Here is a 22,098-nt window from a genome sequence, read left to right as displayed (position 1 = left end):
TGTTAATTACCATGCCAAGTACTCAGATATTACTTGTCCTACTGCCAGCCATGTGCCTGGAGGTGGGATTACTCAACTGTCTGAACAGTCACTGGGTCCCACGGGTGAAATAACTCACTCAACTCTGGGGGCAGGCAACCAAGCTTCCTGCCCAGGTCGTAGAGCCAAGCTTCAGTAATCATGACCTGGCTACCATTCTGACCCCCTTTATTATTATTTCACTCAGGAAAGAAATGAAGAGCCTGTGGAGACACCCATTCACATCTTCTTGTACCTGACAAGTGACTCTGAGGACAAGCTTCTTCCCAATATTTATAGAAGCATTACATCAAAAGAAGAAGTATGACTTCCAATTTCAAGATAGTGGACTAAAGACTCTTTTGTCTTAAAAAATAAAAATCACCCCAAACAACAAGGAATAAAATAAATAGACATAAACTCCTTCAAAGAAATCAGAAGACCTGTGGTGAGCCTAACCACACTCTGTGAGGATTGAAAGCGAATGGAGTAAAGGTAATCAACACAGAAGAGCAGAGCAAAGTCAAGTCTAAATGCCTAAAGAGGAATGTATTTATTCACCCCATAAAGTTATGAAAAGGCTCAGGAAATAAAAGCACCAGGTACCACAGAAAGTGGGGTGAGGTGGGATCTGAAGACAAGGGTGCTATTTAAAAGTCTATGTAAGTAATAGATATCCAAACCTTCACAGGAAACAATATAATCTCTGAAGAAGCTGAACTAAACAAGGGACTCCAGATTAGCAGGACATTAGGCATAGAATAGCACAGGAATAGGGCAAGCTCTTGAAAACACGTGGATGAAGAAACAGTCTACATCCTGGATAGTCAATCCTCTAATTCCCTTTCCCAGCCAGTTCCAGAATACAGGGTACTAGGCTCATTCTCCCCAGAAAAGAGTTAAAAAAAAAAACCCTAGAGAAAGAAAATCACCTCAGGAGAAAAGACCTCCAGCTACAGACAAAATATGAGTCCCCAGTAAAACAGCCAGGTAGTCCCCTAGCTTTCCTAAAATGGAGCCCACCGGTTGGCAAGCCCTGGCCCCTGCCCCCAGGGACACACAGTCTATAGTCAGCCTTCATTGCTTGACTGTTAAATATAAATGAGTAGCAAATAAGCCATGAAAAGATGTTCAACATTATTAGCCATCAGAGAAATGCAAATCAAAACTACAATGAGATACCACTACCCACCCACCATGGTTGTTATAACCAAAAAGGTGAACAATAACAAGTGTTGGCAAGTATGTGAACAACCTCATCCTTAAGTGGAATCCTTGTGCATTGCTGGTAGGAATGAAAATTAGCACAGCATACAGTTTGGCAGTTTCTCAAAAGGTTAAACATAGAGTTACCCTAATACCCAGCAAGTTCCACTCTAAGTACATACCCAAGAGAAATGAAAACTCATGCCCACATAAAAACTTGTATATGAATGTTCATAACAGCATTATTCACAATAATAATAAAGTAGAAATCTAAATGTCCATCAACTGATAAATAAATAAATATAATGTGGTCTATTCATGCAGTGGAATAGTATTCTGCAATGAACAGGGAATGAAATACTGACACATGCTACAGCATAAATAAACCTTGGAAACATTATGCTAAGTGAAAGAAAGCCATCAGAAAATACATCATATTGTATGGTTACATTTACATGAAATGTCCAGAATATGCAAATCTCTATAGAGACAGAAAATAGATTAGTGGTTGCCTAGGACTGGGGAGCTTGGATGGAAATGGGATGTAACTGTTAATGGATGCAATATTGTAATTTATAAGAAATATGTGTTTGGTCACTTTAGTGTATATTTGGTCTTCATTCACAGTTCCTGACTCACAGCTCCCAAAAACCTTAGAATATCCTAGGTGTTGACAACAATATAGGTGTCTCCTGTTATGTTAATGAGGTGTCCTTTGGACCTCACCTAAGGATGGAGGCTGACTGCTGGAAGAACCAACCATGTGATTAGAGCATAGGAGCTTTCAGCACCACACCCTGAACTCCACAGAATGGACAGGGGCTAGAGGTTGACTCAATTGCCAATGGTTTAATCAGTCATAGCTAATGAAGCTTCTCTAAAAACCCAAAAGACCGGGTTCAGTAAGCTTCTGGGTTGATGAACACATGGAGATATAGGAAAAGTGATACACCTGGAGAGGGCATCGAAGCACTTGGCCCTTTTTCCATGCCTTGCCCTTCCATCTGGCTGTTCCTGACTTATATCCTTTTATAATAAGCCAGTGATCTAATAAGTAAGTTGTTTCTCTTAATTCTGTGAGCTACTCTAGCACATTAATTAAACCCAAAGAGGCGAACCTCTGATCTATAGCCAATCAGTCAGAATCACAGGTAACAACCTGGGCTTGTGACTGGCATCTGAAATGGGGGATGGGAGAGCTTTGTAGGACCAAACTCTCAACAGGTGACATCTCTGCGTAGATAGTGCCAGAACTGAGTTGAGTTGTAGAACACCCAGCTGGTATCTGGAGAATTGGTGCTATGTATGAAACCCCACCTACACACACACATACACACACTGGAAATAAGTCTCAGAACCATTTTAGTGAGCAAGGGGTTTATTTTGGAGTGGTAAAAATGTTCTAGAATTGATGTAGTGATGGCTACTAAAAACCAATGAATTATGTTCTTTAAATAGGTGAATTGTATGGTGTGTGACATATCTCAATAAAAATGCTTTGACAGAAAGCAAGATTAGACAGACAGGTAGGTAGCCAAGGATAGCCAGACAGCCAAATGTCTACTTTCCTTCCCTCTTTACACTTGTCATACATTATCTGCCAGCTATTTATTGCCCTCATCCACAAAACAAAAAAGAAAACAAAAGGGTAGGGGGAGAGAAGGGTCCTTCTCTTTAAAAACTACTGACCTGTCTGAGAGGTGCTAGCTCCTGTAACTATATGACCTTCTTCTCATTCTGACATTCAGAGGCCCCTTATTTAAGCTAGCTCCCTACCTTCACACTTTAAAGGTAGCCAGCTAGTCAAAAGCCCAATCCACTTTCACAGTACTTAGTCTTTTTATAGATTCATCTTCAAATAAAAACTGATAACCAGACATTTGAGGAAAGCCTGCAATAAGAAAATCTCAAGAAAAACAAAGAACAAAATAAAAATTACTCCAGAACAAAATGAGGTAATTCAAAAAGTAAAAAATTAGGGGGAAAAAATCCCATACCTCCAGGATGACAGGAAGGCCTCCAGAAATGAAAAGGAATTGACAGTTTCAGTAGGATTATTAAAAGCATAGAAAACCTTCAGGAACTGTAAGGCTATGTAGAGAAAAGTACTTTGAAAGAAAAAAAGAATCCACTAGGAACATTTTCCTTTGAGTAACAAGGGGCATTGTACTCAATAAAGAAGGAAATACAATCCTGGTATACTACACTGAAAAATATTTACATTATTCAGAGTATGCAGTGACTTTTAGAATCATCTCCATGAAGTTATGGGAGATTTAGTTATAATCACAGACCAGTATGTAAACATTGGTAACCTTGACAAAGAATAAAGGTAAACAGAAGTTGACTTAAGGGAGGGGGAAACAAAGGTAAAGATAAAATGGCTCATCTGCCCAGTTTCACAAAATGTGGAATCAAGCAGTTAAAAGCTGAAGGAACAAGAAGTAGAAATTTAAGTTTCCTGTTGTAAGTGCAAAAGTCAGTACCTTGACTGACTTTTTATATGAGAATAGTGATAAATAGAAGGATAAGAGAAAGGATGCATCATTAATCAAAACCTTTATCACTGTGGTACATCAATAGACAAAATCTAAGTATGATGAATCCAAAATAGGGGTGTAACCATATTATTTAGAGACGAGGAGGTAACCATCAGAAAAAATAAAGGCAGAAATGAATCACTGGAGAGAGGGGGAGAGAGAGGGACTGATCCTTCATAAGCCTTGACTTTTTGTTTTTATTGTATTATTACATACACAGTTAAAAGTTATTTTGAATGCTTCTGTGATCTTGCAGGGTTTAAAGTAAATAGTCTACTTTCAAAGATGTAATAATATATCTTGTTAACATACTTCGAACATCTCTCTCCTAAGCCTAGGAACTTTACCCCTGATTTTCTAACAACCCTGCAGTTTCTTGAACCATATTAAAAGGTATCATTAAATTCTGACATCTTCATTTAATAGCACAAAAATGTGCAAAATGCATTATCATTTTTAAGTGGGAGAGGAAGAAGAGGAGAATGAGTAAGTATAATATTTTTTAAAGAGATTATTGAAAAGCCAAAAGGTAGAAGACTGACTTCTACACTTCTAGCTCAGTTCAGTAAAAGAGTGATAAACACAAAGAACTCAACTATTCTATAATAAGCACTGTATAAATCCTAAAACTCTACCATAATGTATTAGCCTTTAAAAACTAGAAAAACTGCCTATTGCCAGTTAATTTCAAAACTAGGGAAAATTTACAAGAAATATGGTTCTGGCATATTAGAGGTCCCTAATTTTAGTGTCCTCATTAACTGAAAAACTTTTTAGGCCCAATGCCTAATAACCTGTATCATTTGTCAAGCTTACACTTATTCCATTATAATTAATCCACACTGATTCCCCAACAGATAATCTATTCTACACATGACATCAAAACAATACAGTTTTAGGAAGTTAGGCAAGAGAAGCAAATAAAGAGTAAGGGATGAATGATGGAGCCAATTTCCCAAGTTTCAAAAGAATTTGTCACCATCTTTCAAAAAGAAAAGAACCATTGATTGGGTTCCCAAATTATATTATGTGTTGATCAATTCAAGAACAGTCTAATACTGCTGAGAAAAACCACAGAATAACAGGATTTTGAATAATCTTTCACTGAAAGGTAAAACTTAAACATCATATTCCTTAAGAGAACTAGCAACAGTAGACATATTAATAGTGCTAGGCACTGTTCCTAATATATCAGGACCCACATTAAAACCACTGCTAAAGTCTAGAAATGGTCATAACAAATCTTTCAATCTTACAGCATAAAAGTCAGTTGATAATTTCTTTGTCTAACACCTAATAAAATTCATTCTTCCAAAATTGTGGAAAGGCTAAGCACAGTCCCTCCCTTATTATAAAGTTTCCTGTTATAAAGTTGCATGGTTCACACATATGTTATACTTTATTATTTTTTTAAAAGCCCTCCTTATAACACCCTCTTTGTTATAATACTCGGCATACTTTGCCTTCAGGCTAGATATATAATGAAAGCAAAATGAATTCAGACAGATTGTTGAGGAAAAAAGCAAGTTTCTTTTTAGTAGTCTTTCTAAAGTCTTTTTTCCTTCCTTGCAGCTTTTCATCATCTCAACATTTTGTTCCTGCTGAACATTTTCCTTTTCTTTTTACATATTTCCTTTGGTAAATGAAAGATGACAGATTGTTAAAACCAGTTTGTACTACCTTGGAAACAAGCACTTTTAATATATAACTCCTGCCTTCCAAAACTGTGTACAAATTTCATCTTTAGGACAATGAACTATATAGGACTTAATCAACCAGCCTGCAAAAAGCCATATGAAATCTTAATTTTCCACTCACACATTCTATGTTCACAGTTCTCTAAAATCATGAATATAACTTTCCAAATTAGATTTAGGAATACTTCTCAGTTATTATTTCCATATTAAATAGTACTGTCTTATTTTAGCAAAGATCTAGAAATACAGTTTTAAAAGGCTCTTACCAATTTCAATGTAAGGATACTTGGTTTTTAAAACCCTGCTTATTCTCAACTTAGAAATATAGTTCAAATATTAATCTAACATGGATTTATTCTAATATGCCATGCTTAATCATTTCTGGCACTCTAAATCAGCCAGAAGTGACTTAAATTATGTACTGTATGAAATACTGAAGGTGTAAATTTTATATCTTTTAGGTTTAAGAGGTAAACACATATGATACCATTCTTCCACATAAAGCATACCTACTATTATTAGAACTCTACTTTTGATATTCTTAAGTGTCTTAAAATCTTACAGTAGTGAAAAGGACTGGAAAAACTTTTTATCAATATAACAAAAAAAAAAACCATCCTACATTTATATGACTCTTATTTTTATCCCATCCATATAAATAATTATATAAGAATGTTCATAGCAGCTTTATTTACATTAGTCAAAAACTAGAAACCACCCAAATGTCCATCAAAAAGGTAATCTACTTAAAATTTCTTTCACATATATATATATATATATTTGCTTTTCTTATTAAGCATTAACATATAGCTCTACCTTCTGTTTTAGAATTTATATCTGTCAGCAAGAGTCTCCATGTAGAATGGAAAAGGGTTACTGAATTAACCTAATGCAAGAAACTTGGGGGGAAAGGGAGACTGTTCATTTCCCATGGCAATGTATTTTGTAAGGGAATTTCTGAAACTACTGGAACCACTTATATCAGTGTCATTTGAATAAAGTAGTTTTATGGTAATCATTTTCCTTCTCACTTGAGTAAAATATTTAATAGCTTATTTATTCCACTATTAAGAAGTGGACCATAATGAAACATATATATAGATCTAAACTGGTTGTCAAATCCTATCAAGACTACCATATTTAACCATCCTTTCATCAAAGCCATCCTGACCACAGACATTCCCAAAACACTTTTCCAGCTTGGCATTCAGCCACCATGAAAGAAATTATTATTTTCTTCAAACAACACCAAGAAACTTCAAATATTCTTTTTAGCCTTTCCCTCTCTTAGCCATAGTAGGCAAGGAGGCATTTAACCACCAAATTTCTATAGCATATGTATAGAAGGAATCAGAATTCACCTTTCAGGAAAAGTAACAACTTTAAATGATCATGTAAAAAATGAATTTGCAGACTACAGGGAACCCTCTTTATAACCTTCCCCAGGAACTAAAGGTTTTATACAGCATAGTACACAGGAAGACGCTATTTGAAAGTAACATTGTTTTATGGGTCTTGGACCAGAGATTTTATAAATGGATACCATATATATGAGAAAATCCGGCACAGGATGAGAATCAACCCTATTATTCCCTTGATCTTCTGAGTTCTCACTGTGGATCCATAAAGGATCTTAAAAACAAATGAGGGAAGTTCCCCAACATTATAAAACACCTACAACTATAATGCCTAGGCAAGTAACAAGAGCCAGCATACAACTGGGATTCTTCTCTGACATTATTCTCTAGCATTTCAACCATATCTATTTGACAATAGGGGCCATATGATTCACTGGTGAGACAAGGGTTATCAAAACATTATTTGCTGATTCCATGTAAGAAAACAGCATTAATCTTTTATTAGCACCAACATCCCTACACAAAAAAGCAAGGCTGCGTTCTGTCTGTTCATTCACTCCAGCTGAGCCTATCAGTTCACTCCCTGGATGACAATCAAAGAATCCAGACAGCTTTGGGAACCACAGCCTCTCAGCAACCGCATGTAACCACTAATACAGTCCCTTGGCAGAAGGACAAAGGCTTCAGTTTAGACGATTAGAGGTTATTTGCAGACTGAGGATCTGATTATCTAGGGTTGCCTCAAGATGAGGCAAAAGGTGACTTGACTATTCTTCACTTCATTATTTTCTTTGGCAGGGTTTTTAGTCCAAAGAATTCATGAATTTTTAGTTATGTGACAATTTGATCCCAAATAAACTTATAGAAGTCATTTTATGATGACTAATTTCTTCATTTTATTCATTTCATTAAAAAATATTCCACCATGCTCATATATATTATTAGTAAAATATTTTTGCTTCCTTTACTGATAATTATATTCCCAAACATACTGAACCTTTTATATATATTATCTTCTTTCCACCTCGGTCACAAATTTGTGACTACTGTGCTGTCAGACCTTTATATTCTACACCATGCCCATATTGTGTATATACTTTGACTCCCAGCTTTCTTGATAAAAATTCTATTTTTCTGAAGTTCCATTTGACTGAAAAAAAATCAAAGTAAAATAAAAGAAGTGGAGGAGTTCAAAGACAATGAGCCTTCATAGGGCACAGAGAGGACAGAGATAAAAGGGTTAAAGAGAAGAAATCTCTTTTATACCAAATATTAAAGTATTTAAATAATTTTTGAAAACTAAAAACTTTTGATTACATAACAAGTCTGAATATCACATTTTATGCTGAGAAACTTATTAACAAAAGGATGAATAATGTATATAGAAATGAAACTCTAAGTCAATGAGAAAAGTTATTATTTCTACTCATAAGGTTGACTTGTATAAAAGCTCTCACTAGCATATTGAGAAACAACTTGAGTAAAGGTGAATCCAGGAGGTCCAAGTAATTACCTCCACTTTTACCACTGTGGAAGACAGTAACTACCATAGCCACATACTGTACTAGATGTTTACCATGTGTTTGTTAAACAAGAAAGTAAAACTCAGAAGTTGTTCAGAATGAGGGTACTGGGCTAACATTTGTTTTTGAAAAATAACTTTGAAAGCCTGATAAATATAACATCAGTTCTGCAATCACATGACTGATTTGGTTCATTCACTCAACATATGCTTATTTAGCACCTACTATGTACTAAAAACTGTGCGACACATTAGATATGCAGTGGTGAACAAAAGACATGGTCTCTTCCTTCATTAAGCCTGTGGAAAAGCCTCCTTCTCTTTCATCTTTCCGAGTTCACACAGACCCTCTCCCTAACTAGCAAGGCAATTAAATAAGAGATAGTGTATTAGAAAGAACATGGGCTTTGGAATCATATACTTCTGGATTCAAAGCCTTACTATGTCCAGGTATGATTTGCAGCAAGACCTTTATCTTCTCTGAGCTTCTGTTTCCCAAACTGGGCGATTAAGTTACCTATTTTACAAGGTTAACTGCATTAGCACAACATACAGGACATAATAAATATTAGGTCTCTTTCCATTCAGTCTTCTTTATAAGCAGATATAAAAATTCCTGCTAGAAAATCAAGCTACAGAAGACAGAACCAAGAAAACTGCAAGGGGGAGAACTTTGTAAGCTTAGAAGAAATAGAATAAATTGTACAGGAAAGGAACAATTTGACCACATTAAAACACATACACAATTTTAAAGCCAAGAACAATCTGGGAAAAAGGCATTCACATCAAGTACAAAGAAATTAATCTGTACTAAATAAATAGCTCACATAATAGGAATAAAATAAAAGACTGTCTACCTAAGAGTCTACCAGAATCATCCAAACAACTGAACTGTTGAATCCACAAGAATTTTTATGATGAACATCCGTTTTTCAAATCTGGCAGTCCAAGGGCTATTTTCAAAAACCCTTTCAAAAATGTAACATTGTGGATTAAACAAATAAATGAGCAAATGAGAAAGAACAGTAAATACATACCAGCAGCAATGAAACAAAGAAAAGAACATGACTTCATGCCATAATCTATGAAAAATGGTGACTATAAAGAAACATAGATGTTTCCAAGAATCTTTAGGGTAGATTTAGTGCATTTTGTAAAGGTGCTAACTCCAGACCCACACAAGGAAGAGGGGTGGCATGGTTGTAAATAAACAAAATTCTGAAAACCTTTCAAATTTAGAGAAAGACAGGTCCAGAGGACATGTGGACCACCTGGAGAAATGGAAATGCCCAGAATAACAAAAGCTCTACCTTTATCACATTCCTTTTCTATCAGACAAGAAAAACAAATTTTACCATGTTGGTATTTTTCTGCAAATAGAAAGACAGCAGTAAAGGCCATAGACCATAAAAACAGCAACCAAGCTAAATATACCAGGTAATGATGACGACTGTGGGGAGTGAAAGACAGGTTAGAAAAGGAACTGCAGAATGAAGCCTCACACACACACACACACACACACACACACACACACACACACAGGGGACCAGAAGAAAAGACAGGGAAAGGGAGGGCAAGGAAAAGGGGAGCATAGAAATGAAGTCTGATGAGATACAATCAGACAGGAAGGAACGACAGGGCTGTCTGAGGGATCCTGGTGAGGAAGTCATTACAGGGAAGGTCTAAAGTCTGAGAACATCCTCCTCACCTTCCAACACAGCAAGTTAGAGACCATCTAGGGGGAGTGAATGGCAATTCAAGACAGTTAACAATACACAGAAGACAGGGCTGAGGCCAGACATCCAGTAAGGCTGCCACAATCAGACACGCTCTCTGCCTCTCCTTTCCATTCCCACCACCTCTACAGACAAATGACAGGCAGAGACACAGCGATATCCAGACCTTAAAACCGGGCGTGAAAAAGAAAAACAAACACATCTCTGATCGGGTGGAAATAAAGGCAAGGAAAATCCACCAGCATCATGAAAAGGCAAACTGGTCCAGATGGAGTTGGCAAGGCTAAGCTTGAGCGAGATAGAGATTGGCCTGGCAAATCCACAAACACACTACAGAAAAAGGGCAGGGAGAGAAGAAAAAGGGACAATAACAAACAAAAGAGATGAAGAAAAAAACAAAACCAAGAATCAGAAGAAAGCTCTCTGACATTTCACACTAGCAAGCAATTTAATATGAATTAAACAAAACATGATACCAATGAACAGGGTGATAATGGGGAGCTGCAGAACTAAAACAAAATGAGAACCAAAATAAAACCCTAACAATATACTATATACACACATATGAAATACAACATTATAATAATTGAGGGACAATTTGTTAACAAGTGAGACAGTGGTGGTGTCAGCTACCAAATTTCAAACCATCAGTGATGATCCACGTGTATGGACAGGATGCAAAAGGAAGAGATCCAAAATGAGACTCAGGAACTACTTCACATCACGAAATCTCAAATTTCATGAAACAAAAGTCATTTACAAGCAATGTTCCAAGTATATACACTAAAAAAAAAAACTGAAAGGCAAGGTAGAGAACAAGCAGAGGGCACTGTGTCAGAAGCACTTTCATACTTCTCCAGAGTAGTCATACGGGTACTCCCCATTCGTCCCAGAGTACTGATACAGGGTACTCCCCACCTACCCACAGACACTGCGACCAGAGATCCTGAGCTGCCATTGGACACCCACTATGTGGCTCAAGAGGGCTCTCCCAGAATATAAATGTACATACTCTTAAAATCACTGTATGAAATTTTTTGCCACTTTAATGGAAAGGCAAGTTTACTTTGGCATGTAAGAATTGACAAGTAAAATATATCCATCACCATATATTTAGGAATACCCTACAGCATGTTTTTTTTATTATTTGCAGATAAACCTAAGTAATATGGGGTTTTTTTGTTTGCTAGTAAATCCATGTTTTCTTTTTTTAATATCTGATATGTCTTTTATTTATCTTTTTTTGTATCATTAATATACAAGTACATGAGCAATATTGTGGTTACTAGATTCCCCCCATTATCAAGTCCCCACCACATACCCCATTACAGTCACTGTCCATCAGCATAGTAAGATGTTAAAGAGTCACTACTTGTCTTCTCTGTGCTATAGTGAGTTCCCTGTGCACCCCCTACATTATCATGTTTTCAACTGATGCAAATTGAGGACCATTACTTAGTAAATACTTCAACTGACTTCAAGATACATTCATATGAAGTAAAAGCTTTTCTAAGAAATACATCTATTCAACATATTTATTGCCATTACTTGCTTACACCTGTTATTCTGCAGCCCCAGCGTTTACATGATAAACATATCTTTACAACAGCTGTGCTCTTTTGCTGGTGAGATAGATAAATTGCAGAAATGTAAAATTACTCTGGGTTAGCTCACATTGGAATGTTCTAGGTTATAAGATATTGTACACTAACATGTTGTCAGTGGTTATTGTTCGGGAGATTTAGCTAAATCATTTATTTTCTCTTTTCTACAGGTCCATATGTTTAAAATATTCCTTTGTGAACATGATTACTTTTATTACAAAAGAATGCATTTTGGTGTGAGGAGTATTGAAAGAGAGGAAACAAAGTAAAAATCAGACCCTACATTATTTCAAGTTTCAATCTATCTATAGAGAATTTGGGACATGCCCCCAAATTTAACATATCTATGGCACACCAGGACTAAAAACATAACTGTTGTGAGGTTAATTACTCACTGATACTGCCTCAGAAATCCACCCCTTCCCACTCTTAGTCCTAGTGGTAAATTTGTCTTTCCATTTATATCTTAATGTCTTGTGTTAGTTCATTTTCTTGTCTCTTCCCTTAAACTTGTCATTCTCAATAAATAGTCACAGTACTCTATCTACCCACAGAGTGCTATACCCTTCTCCACTAAAGTCAGCTTGAAGCTAATGGAGGTAATTTTGCCTTGCTTTAAACTACAGGTAAGAAAGTCAACTTAGTAGTCTGAAAATACGAAGATCTTTTATAGCAAAGTAATATTCTTTTAAAGTGCTTCAAAGTCTGAAAAATAATCTCAAGAGAAAAGGACTACCCCAGAAGGAATTTGAATGTCTCAGCCTATGGGCAATGAAAGGTTTATACTAAAAGCCATAAAAATGCTCATTTATAGGAAAATAGAGTTACTAACCTCTGGATTAAACAGGATAAAAATGAAGAGCTGGAATAAAAAAAGGTAACAGCACATTCCCCTGCCCTCTCTCTCACACACACACACACACACACACACACACACACACACACATACACACACACAACACACTCTCTCTCTTTCAGCTTAAGTGAGCTGCTCCATCCTCAGGGCTCCAGCATAATTATACATATCCATCTCTATTACCACCTATATTATAGTTAATTTTAGTCTTTATTGCTCCCTGGGTCATGAGCTGGTTGAGAACATAAACTATCTTTTATTCATTTTTCTACTCCAAGAAATGACTACTGTACCTGAGCACTCAGAGGACTCTCAGTAAATGTGCATGGGATGACTAGATGGATGGATAGATGGACAGAGAGAGAGAGATGATGCAAGGGCGACTAGCATCAGACTTGCTCTAGTCCCTGAAAGTTCCCATGTATCTCCAATAAATCTATTATTTCTTCCCAGTGTCCCTGTCCCACATTTGAAAGGTTCCCTACATATTCATTAACCTGGCCCAGCCTTATAGGACAAATTTGGGGTAATTGAGGATATAACTAACTACATAGTCTCTAAGTCATATTATGAGTAAAGAAAAATTCTAGCTCAAATATCTTGATGGTAGCAAGATACATTACATAGACTATATAAAGATCTCATTTTACCAAGCTAAGTATATGCAGTTGTTGACCTTAAAACAGGAAAATTCTTTCTTCATTCCACTACTGGCTTTCTGTCAGTCAATACTAATGTTGTCCTTTTCAGAACACTATTCTGAATTGGCAAGCTTATCTTAACTAGGTAAAGTACCATGACGACAACCCCTGGCAGTTATTGTGACACAATGAAACAAAAGCAAAGGACAATCTGGCAGAAATATTGTTTGTTCCTTTTTTCAAAAATAAGTAAAGTTCATATTACCAAGACAAATAAATTTCACCAATTTTACTAACATATTTTTAAATCTATTCAAATCCACCTTTTCAAAATTGATTTAGTATATTTCCAAACTGTAATTTGATTGTCCATGCTTATGCCACTCACAAATTTTTGCAAGCATTAACTTGTCAACAGTATAAAAAACAAAGATAAACTACTACTTTTATAAAAACTCAGGGTCACAAGTTCCCTCAAAAAAGTTTACTTTTAAATCAAAGAAACTGTTTTATCATCTCCAATTTCAAACACATCTCCCATACCCCCTCTAAAAAAATCCCAACACAGCCATTAATATTGCACATTTCAGTAATTTCTCCCCTAAATATAAAAAGAATTTTAATCTGAATTCTAGGATGGTAGGGAATAGTCTGAATAAAGATATTAGGTAAATATTCTTCAACTAATTCATTAAACTAGATTTCCTATTTCTTCATCACTTTGTTCTCATTAACAGGCATTGAACATAACCTGAGGTAAAACCAAACCTTACTACATAGAATGAATGCACCTTTGAGTTTTTGCAAATGCATGAATGGTATTTTTGAAAGATTTTCTTAATAAACAAGCAAACAAAAATGGTTAAATAAAAACAGTAATTATTATTTTGCTAATTTCAAATAATAGATTACCCTCCCACATTTAACCTCTGATTATTTGGGGGGTAGACTTTTCTTATGAACCAAAGCACCAACCAAGAAAATGAAATTGAAAAAGCAAATATCTGACCCAGAAGTTACTCAACATGTTTTCCATAATCTAGGAAGAACCAAAGTTATGCACCAACTTTGGCCAAACCAAGATACAATCCTTTCTGGAAGGAAAGTTTTTTTCTGAGTTAGGAAGAAGGTAAGTTTACTTACAGCCCAGACAAGGAAGCAGTCTAGTATGGTTAACACCACAAGATTCTGGAAGCAGAGAGCAGGGTTAAAATCCTTCCTCTACCATATAGTAAGTGTAGCTAAAGTTACTCGACTTGTAAGGTGCTTAGAACGCTGCCTGGTACAGAAAAAGCACTAGGTGGATGAAGGCTGGCAGCATACTTCTAGATCTCTGTGACCTGGCTTACCTGGGATACTGTCAGAAATTGACTCTCCAATCCTGGACTTACAGAATCAAAACAGGCATTTTTATCATGATCACATGATTCAAACGCAAATCAAAGTTTGAGAAACGCAGTTGGGAGCATTTTTACATTATATTCTGAGGTGTTACCTATTACAAATAATTTTTTTAAATCATTGCATTGCTTTTTGCAACTTAAAGAAGTTCTTTTTAATTAAAAGCAAAGTATTATTTGGGATCAAAATCCTCCGTTAGTGATATTTTACCATACCTTAATCAAAGGCAGACCCAACTAAAGCCCAAGGTTGTAAAGGACTGCCATCTAGTGGTAATTCATTCTGATGCACATACAAAATAAACTGTTTTCCCATATTTTAAACACATTTGTTCAAAATTATTTCAGGCTTTCTTTTTGCTTAACTCCTTTCTTGAAGACTACTGACATAATTAACCAACTTAACATTTCCACAATAAGCCATCTTAAATACAGAGAAAGGCAGGTGACAAGGATTTTTTAATTCCCTCTTATAAACTCAGATTAAGTCTAGGGAAGTTTTCAACTTAACAGACTGCCCCGCTTACCCAAGAAAGTTGCTCATTAGACATACCCTAGCAACATCAGGCTTAAAGCGTAGGCTTTCTTTTGACCAGGATGACTTTTACTTTCTTCTTCCTGAGTTCTGTATTTTTACAATTTATTTATGTAGTGTTTCAGAGTTGGGGGGAGAGGGGCTTTCAAACTGAGAAAAAAGTATTTTATAATCTTCTGACTCAATAACTCCACTTCTACATTCTATCCTAAGGAAATAATCAGAAGAGTAGGCAGTGATTTATGTTCAAAGATGTTCATTTCCTTAAACAAAACTTAATCTTAATACCTTCATAATAACCTACTGAATCTATACATCAAAATAGTCATTCTCTATTACTCATTTAGATCACTTCTAATTTTTCTATATTACAAATAAATATAGATATGTACATACAAAAGGAAGGAAGGGAAGATAGAAAGAGGGAGGAAATAAGTATATAGCCAGGTGGAGAGACACAAATATTATATGATTTCACTCTATTTATAGAATATAAAAACAAAGTAAAACAGAATTAACAAAACAGCAGTAGACTTATAGACTGAGAAGTGACTGACTGGTGTATACCATGGGGGGAAGGCTGGGGTAGGTGGTTGGGGAGGGTAAGGAGGATAAAGGGGCACAAAAATTCTCAATCATAAGTTGGTCATGAGGATAGTAGTACAGCATGGAAAATATAGTCAATGATTCTGTAACACCTTTCTATATTGACAGATAGTAACTGCACTAGAGGGGGCGAGGATTTAATAATATGGGTAACTGTTGAACCACTGTGTTGTATATTTGAAACCAATATAAGATTGTATATCAATGATATTTCAATTTATAAAAAATGAAGTGAAACAAAAAAAACTATACAGCAACTTGATATGACTTTTCCACATTTTGGATCATTTCTTAGTATAAATTCCCATAAGTGACACATCAGCATCCAAGAACACTTTCATGGTTCTTAATAGCCAAACTGCTTTGTAGGAGTGTTGCCTCACTGAGCCAGTGTTTCACATGGCCATGAGTAAGATAGAATGCATAGACTGTACTATCATCTCTAGCATCAGAGTTTACCCCATGGCTAACTTAAAGTTTTGTTGAGATGTAATTTACATACCACTCCTTTAAAGTATACAACTCAATAGCTTTTAGTACATTTAGAACTGTGCAACCACCACTATAATCTAATTTTAGAACATTTCATCATCCCCAAAAGAAATCTTGTCACATTTGCAGTAACACCCCATTCCCTATGTCAACTCCCAAAAATGACCAATTTTTACTGAAATACCACCCCACTATTTTTTCATGTTTTCTTGCAGATACCTCAATAATATTATGTGTTTCAAACCCATAAAATGGAATAATTACTTCTGTTACTCAATAGTTCTCTGCTTCAAATTGTGAAATATTCTGCTTAACCATAGGAAAGTAAAACATGAATGGCCTCTTGTTTTTTCAAAAGGTACTTTTTAAATGTAAGGTATAATTTAAGAACTAAAAGGGTATCATATATATACAGAGTGTTCTGTTCTTTTCAAAACTAGTAGCAATTATAATGACTTGGGAGGTCCATTATTAAATCCAGCAAAAAATGTCATGCAAAAGCAAGACTTTTTTATTTAACTTATTTAAAACTTTAATTGGGTTAACTTGATCTGATAATAAAATTAAAAGTATGGTGCAATAAATATAACTTTTCATATATGACCTAAAGAATTTGTCTTGATGCAACCAAAAAAAATTAAAAACTTATTTTTAATTAGCCAAAGCATTTTTTTCTCTTATCATAATTTTTTGGACTCCAGATTTATACAATTTAGCCCTTTGGGGATTTAGTAGGGGAAAGACAATTGAAAATACTTAATTAAACAAAGGAGACCTAGGTCCCCCAATCATGTCAGACATTTTTTTAAAGAACAGGGAAAATCAGTTCTAACAACTGATAGACACTTCACTGATAGAAGTTAGCCTCTCATCAAATTTTAGCTTTCTCTCCTCTCTTCATCTTATTCTAGACATCTCCCATAGTCTTCAACCCAAACATTCCTGTTACTCAAATTAAGCAACCCTGTAATCCAGTCAAGTATTTTGTTTTGTATCACTTTGATACAAAATATCTACCTGTACTTCACCACCCAAAATATTCCTGACTGCTAACTGGTATGCTCAAATTCATCTATTCGTTGCTTTTTCCCTTCTGTATGAAAAAACTGAGCTCACATGAATGAAGGACACTTCCAATATCAGGTCACTTCTTCATGTCACTACAGAAGAATCTAACATAGGTAATCTACTTCTTAATGCAAGGGTTAGACAATAAACTCATAAAAACATGAGTTCAAAAACAGCTAAAATATTATACAATTCCTAGTCACATGTTCAGCAGGTGCCACACACACACACACAAAATCACTCAGGTAAGTGTCTCCCCCTGGCTTCCTGTCCCTGCTCCGGCACCAGCAGCTCCTCTATCAACCTATCACAATGAAGTCAGAGGAGTCAAGTTACCAACAAAAACCCTCCCACACCAGCAGCAACAGTGTATACAGGCAAGCCCCCTGCCCTGGTAACTCCCAGAAGCTCTGGGACTAGAGTGGCATGCTGCAGGTAGCCCTTGTGCTAATTAGAAAAATATACCCCAATGTGGGAGGAACCCAGCCTCACTGAGACAGTGCCTGGTGAAGGTAATGCCTTGTGAAATTTAGAAAAGGCAGCCTTCCTCTGGGGAGGTTCATTCCAGGCCAGGGCATGTGGCTTGACCAGCAGAAGCAGGTCTGCATTTCAGTCTCCATTTGCCCCCAGTCCAGGTGCCCTTGAGCAGAAACAAACTGCACAACTCTGTGCAGTGGCCCTGGAGGTCAGGTGGGTGGGGAGAAGGGTCTGAGGTTTTGCCCTCCCTATAGTAAGTGCAGCAGGGACCCTCATCAATGAGACAAACCCCCTCTTCCACTGAGAGAGGCAGGCACACAGTTCATCCATGAAAAAGCTCGATTTCAGTCAGCCCATGTAGAAAAGACAAAATATAAAGGAAAGGCAATTTTAGAAATGTCTCTATATATAAAAATGCCAGTTATATGAAAATCAAACACATCCAATGTTCAGTTTTCTTTTTTTTATTATTTTGCTTGGGCAATTCAATATAAAGTTTCAATAAAATATATTCACACCACATAATCCTCTAAATATTCTAAACCTAGTACTTGCAATAGCACACTCATGATTAATGAAAATTACCTTTTACACCACCAAATGATCCATAAGTCATATTGCAGGCTGTTCTCTGAAGGTTATGTTCATACATCAGTTTGATCTGATATTGGTTCCCATGTTCCACATTACCCAAGGTTCCTAAGGAGGAAGAAATAAAAGGATAGCTTTGTGTTTATTTACATTAAGAAATATTAATTTCTTCTCATCCTCTCCACCAATTCTAAGTAATTCTACTTCAGTGAAATTTGAAGTGACTAAAGCACTAAAACACTATGTATTTTAAACAATTAGCATACTGATGACACAGAATGCCAGCACAGTTAAAACAATTTAAGTGTCAGCTAGGTCATACCACTAGATGAAATACTACCCTGGGTGACATTTTACTGTCTATTTCCATTACGTCTGAGTAAAGTGTAATAATTTAAATAAAATAAAACCCTCTAGTTTCAGCTCCAAAATAAATGAGGTTAAGTTCCTTGCAATTATAAACAATAATAGAGCAAAGACATGATTCAAAGTGTGTAAGAAAAAAAATTCCCCACACTTTTAAGCAATTCAATTTTCTGTACCAGCTCTCAAAATACTCAAGCTCTTAATATATTATATTCTAATTTAATGGAGAAATCGTCTTAACGCTTCCCTCAGCAAGTAAATAGGACAATGATTTACTTGAAGTCTGCCAAAAAGAATCTCCTTCAAAACAAAGAAACTTTCTCTGCATTTAACAGACCATATGTGCTACATTCACTTTTAAGTTCTTTCCAAATGAGAAAAGAGTCTTTATACATATTTTAGTCTCTGGTTGTTAAGATTTCTAGAATACTTACAGTTGGAGTTATATGTAAGTGATATACCAGACAATAACGTTATGGTTAAAAGATGTTGGAAAGAAAAAGGATTCAGAACACAACTTTTCTATAAAGAAACATCTTTGTCATTAACTCAAAAGTGCGAAGTTAAACAAAAACCTAAAATATAAAGCAAATGTAACAGTCCCCAAACTGGATAGTATTAGATCACTAAAGCAATCTAAATATATATGTCTGTCTGTATGTACATACATAGTTACACATGAGCATTTATTTATTTTTGTCCAGAAGGATTTACCAACATACACTGAGGTTGAAGAACAGAAATGTTTCTATTTCTATTTTAGAATTGAGGCACGTTAAGTTCAAAAAATTTTAAGCAATTTCCCCCAAAATCACACAGCTGGTAAAGGCCACAGTATTCAAAATAGGTATTTAAAGCCAGCACTATATATCCTGGTTCCTGGATGTCCATCTTTTAACAAATTTCAGAGAGACTGGTAAGCTAATGACAGTTTCCTGAAAGAAAGCAGCATCAAAAATATGTCATTTTCACCTCCACCCTTCTCAGCCAGGCCTTCTCTTCTTCATTTGGAAGGTGGAGGGTTGAAAAAAGAAAACTAACAAGAGAATTTTTCAGAGGAGAATCACTACGACTCAGATCTATGCCCCTGGAAATGGCTACAGAAGACTTCACATACCGGTGAAATAAAAAACAAAGAGAAAGGCTAAAATTTGCCAGCTAGCCCTGATAGGAGATAAAAGCTTTCTGGAATCTAAATGGTAGTAAAATCAGTAAGGCCCAAGGAAACTGAGGGATAATCACAACCACACGGACAAAAATAAAACATAACTAAATAATTCACAGCATAAACGTAAGGAGAGTCCTAGCCTCCAAGAAAACCAAAGAATAAAATTCTAAGAAACATATCATTTATTCCTATAGATATTATAAATTTCATTCTGCACCTAAAACCAGGTCAACCCCTCTGAGTAAGGAATGCACTTACAAATGCCTGCTAGCCAACAGGTCAGTGAATACAGGGGTCAGCAGTCAATATTTAAACAAACTTGCATGAAATGACACTAGCATTTGTGTTCTGAAAAAACTCCAAACGCACTGGTAAATTTTTAAATTTCAGGTGACAGCACTTTAAAACATAATATAGCAACCATGGAGAACAAAAGGCAAATTATTTTCCTTAGATACTGCATTGGAATAAATTTCTGCGTTTTTTTCCTAGAGAAACATCAATATGACATAAGATTTAAATTACATGGGTTTTGTCCTTGCATATACAGACTGAATATAGTAAGTGTATATCTATAATTATAGTCTACATATAGCTCAAGTTAATATAAAGTTTCATTTAGAAAGTAAATAGATATTAAAACATTTATGTTGTTGGCCTTATTTAAGATCTGATTTTTTTTAAAAATTCTCCAGAATAATCAAGTCACCTTGACAACAGTTTTCAGTGCAATTTTACATCACTGCTGAGAAATCTAATGATGTTAAATGAAATAAAAGCCTTTACAGAGTAAGTTAAAAGGTTCATTGTGTGAAATAACCAAATCAGATTACATAAGCCTATCAAAAGTAAAGAACCATATCTTTTCGCCCTCTCATGGCAAACACTTAAATTCTATAAATATGTCAAATGCTTAGTAAGTACTTGTTGAGAAGTACACAATTTTTGCAAAACAAAATTTAAGAGAACATAATCAGTATGGCTTAGGCTCACACATCTGTAACCATTTACTCAGAAACTAAAGCCCATCAGAAAGGAATCTGAGAATCTATGTGATAATTTTCCTTTACCAGAGTATAAGATGGGCTAACTCCAAGTCAGCAAGACCCTTGCTGGTTCTCTGTATTAAACATGCATTTTATGACATATTACCCACCAAAAAGAAGTCAGCATGGTAGCCTCTAATTACTAAGGGTTGTTTGGTGTGTCCAAAAGGTCTCCCCTAGTTTGCCTCAAATCTTTTTTAGAAGCACACAGCATACAAAAGAAAACCAAAAATATTTGTGGAGGCTGTTGGGGGAAAGGATGTCAAGTTCAGCTAACACTTTCATCTGCAGACACCAATGGTTTTACTTAAACTAGAAAATGTTTATGCTTCCTCTGTTACAGTAAAAGTTAGGTAAAAGTTCAGTCTGGAACCTCAAGAAACATATTCAAGAGAACAAAAACATTCACTTCCCTGTTTTTCAATTTAAGCCAAGCCAGGAAAAATATACAAATTGTCAGCCTAGGAATATCATAAGAGGCTGAAGAAATGAGAGACAGAGAAGGGAAGTGAGGTGGGGCATAAGGGAATGTAGTTTGGAGAACTCCTCCCCAGAGAATACCAAGCTTGTAAATGAATACAAAGAATAAAAGAGTGATAAAATCACCATTCCCAGGATGAATAACTTTAATTTTCAACACTAATTTGAAGGATACCAATGTCCCACAAAGAAGCTGTGACCAAACATGCCAGTTTCTTTCAGTAGACTTTTGTGATACAAACTACATTTACATACTAGTCTATGCCCTATGCCCCAGTGACTCTCAAGGGGCATCTCTCTTTCTGGGCATTGTTCAAGTGGAACCAGGGAAGGCCAAGAGTTTTAACCTAATTTCTAATTTCTAGGATGTTTCTCTCTCCTGCCCTTTTGGGGTTCCCACAGAGCCTCCAGAAGGGACCAAGTTTCCAAGAAGTATTCAGAGGCAACTAAGGGCAAGTTCTCTTCCTTGGCATGTGTAACCCAGTTACTAAAATACCAGTCACAGTTAACAGGCTTATGATGGAAAACAGAGGAACCAGATGCATGCAATAAAGTAGCCATTATCATACCTTCTCCATTTACTCTAAAACACTAAGTATTTGCCCTGTCACTAGGAGGAGCAACATCTTTTACCTTGAAACCAATGGAAGTGTTTAACAATGAAAGTGTTAACGAGAAGTACTGTATTGGA

At 35.8% G+C, this 22,098-nt stretch overlaps 1 protein-coding gene across 4 annotated transcripts in view; it reads right to left on the bottom strand.

The window, feature by feature from the left end:
• BBS9 (Bardet-Biedl syndrome 9) overlaps positions 1-22,098 on the bottom strand; it is a 426,494-nt gene that overhangs the window by 378,886 nt on the left and 25,510 nt on the right. For all 4 annotated transcript variants that reach the window (XM_036897491.2, XM_036897488.2, XM_036897492.2 and 1 more), the window contains one exon: positions 18,342-18,455. In XM_036897491.2, the coding sequence (XP_036753386.2) occupies positions 18,342-18,455 (114 nt within the window). The remainder of the gene's footprint in view (positions 1-18,341; positions 18,456-22,098) is intronic.

This window comes from Manis pentadactyla, chromosome 7 (assembly GCF_030020395.1).
Source record: "Manis pentadactyla isolate mManPen7 chromosome 7, mManPen7.hap1, whole genome shotgun sequence".
In the NCBI taxonomy this organism is placed as follows: domain Eukaryota; kingdom Metazoa; phylum Chordata; class Mammalia; order Pholidota; family Manidae; genus Manis; species Manis pentadactyla.
This window is presented reverse-complemented; position numbering and strand designations above follow the sequence as displayed.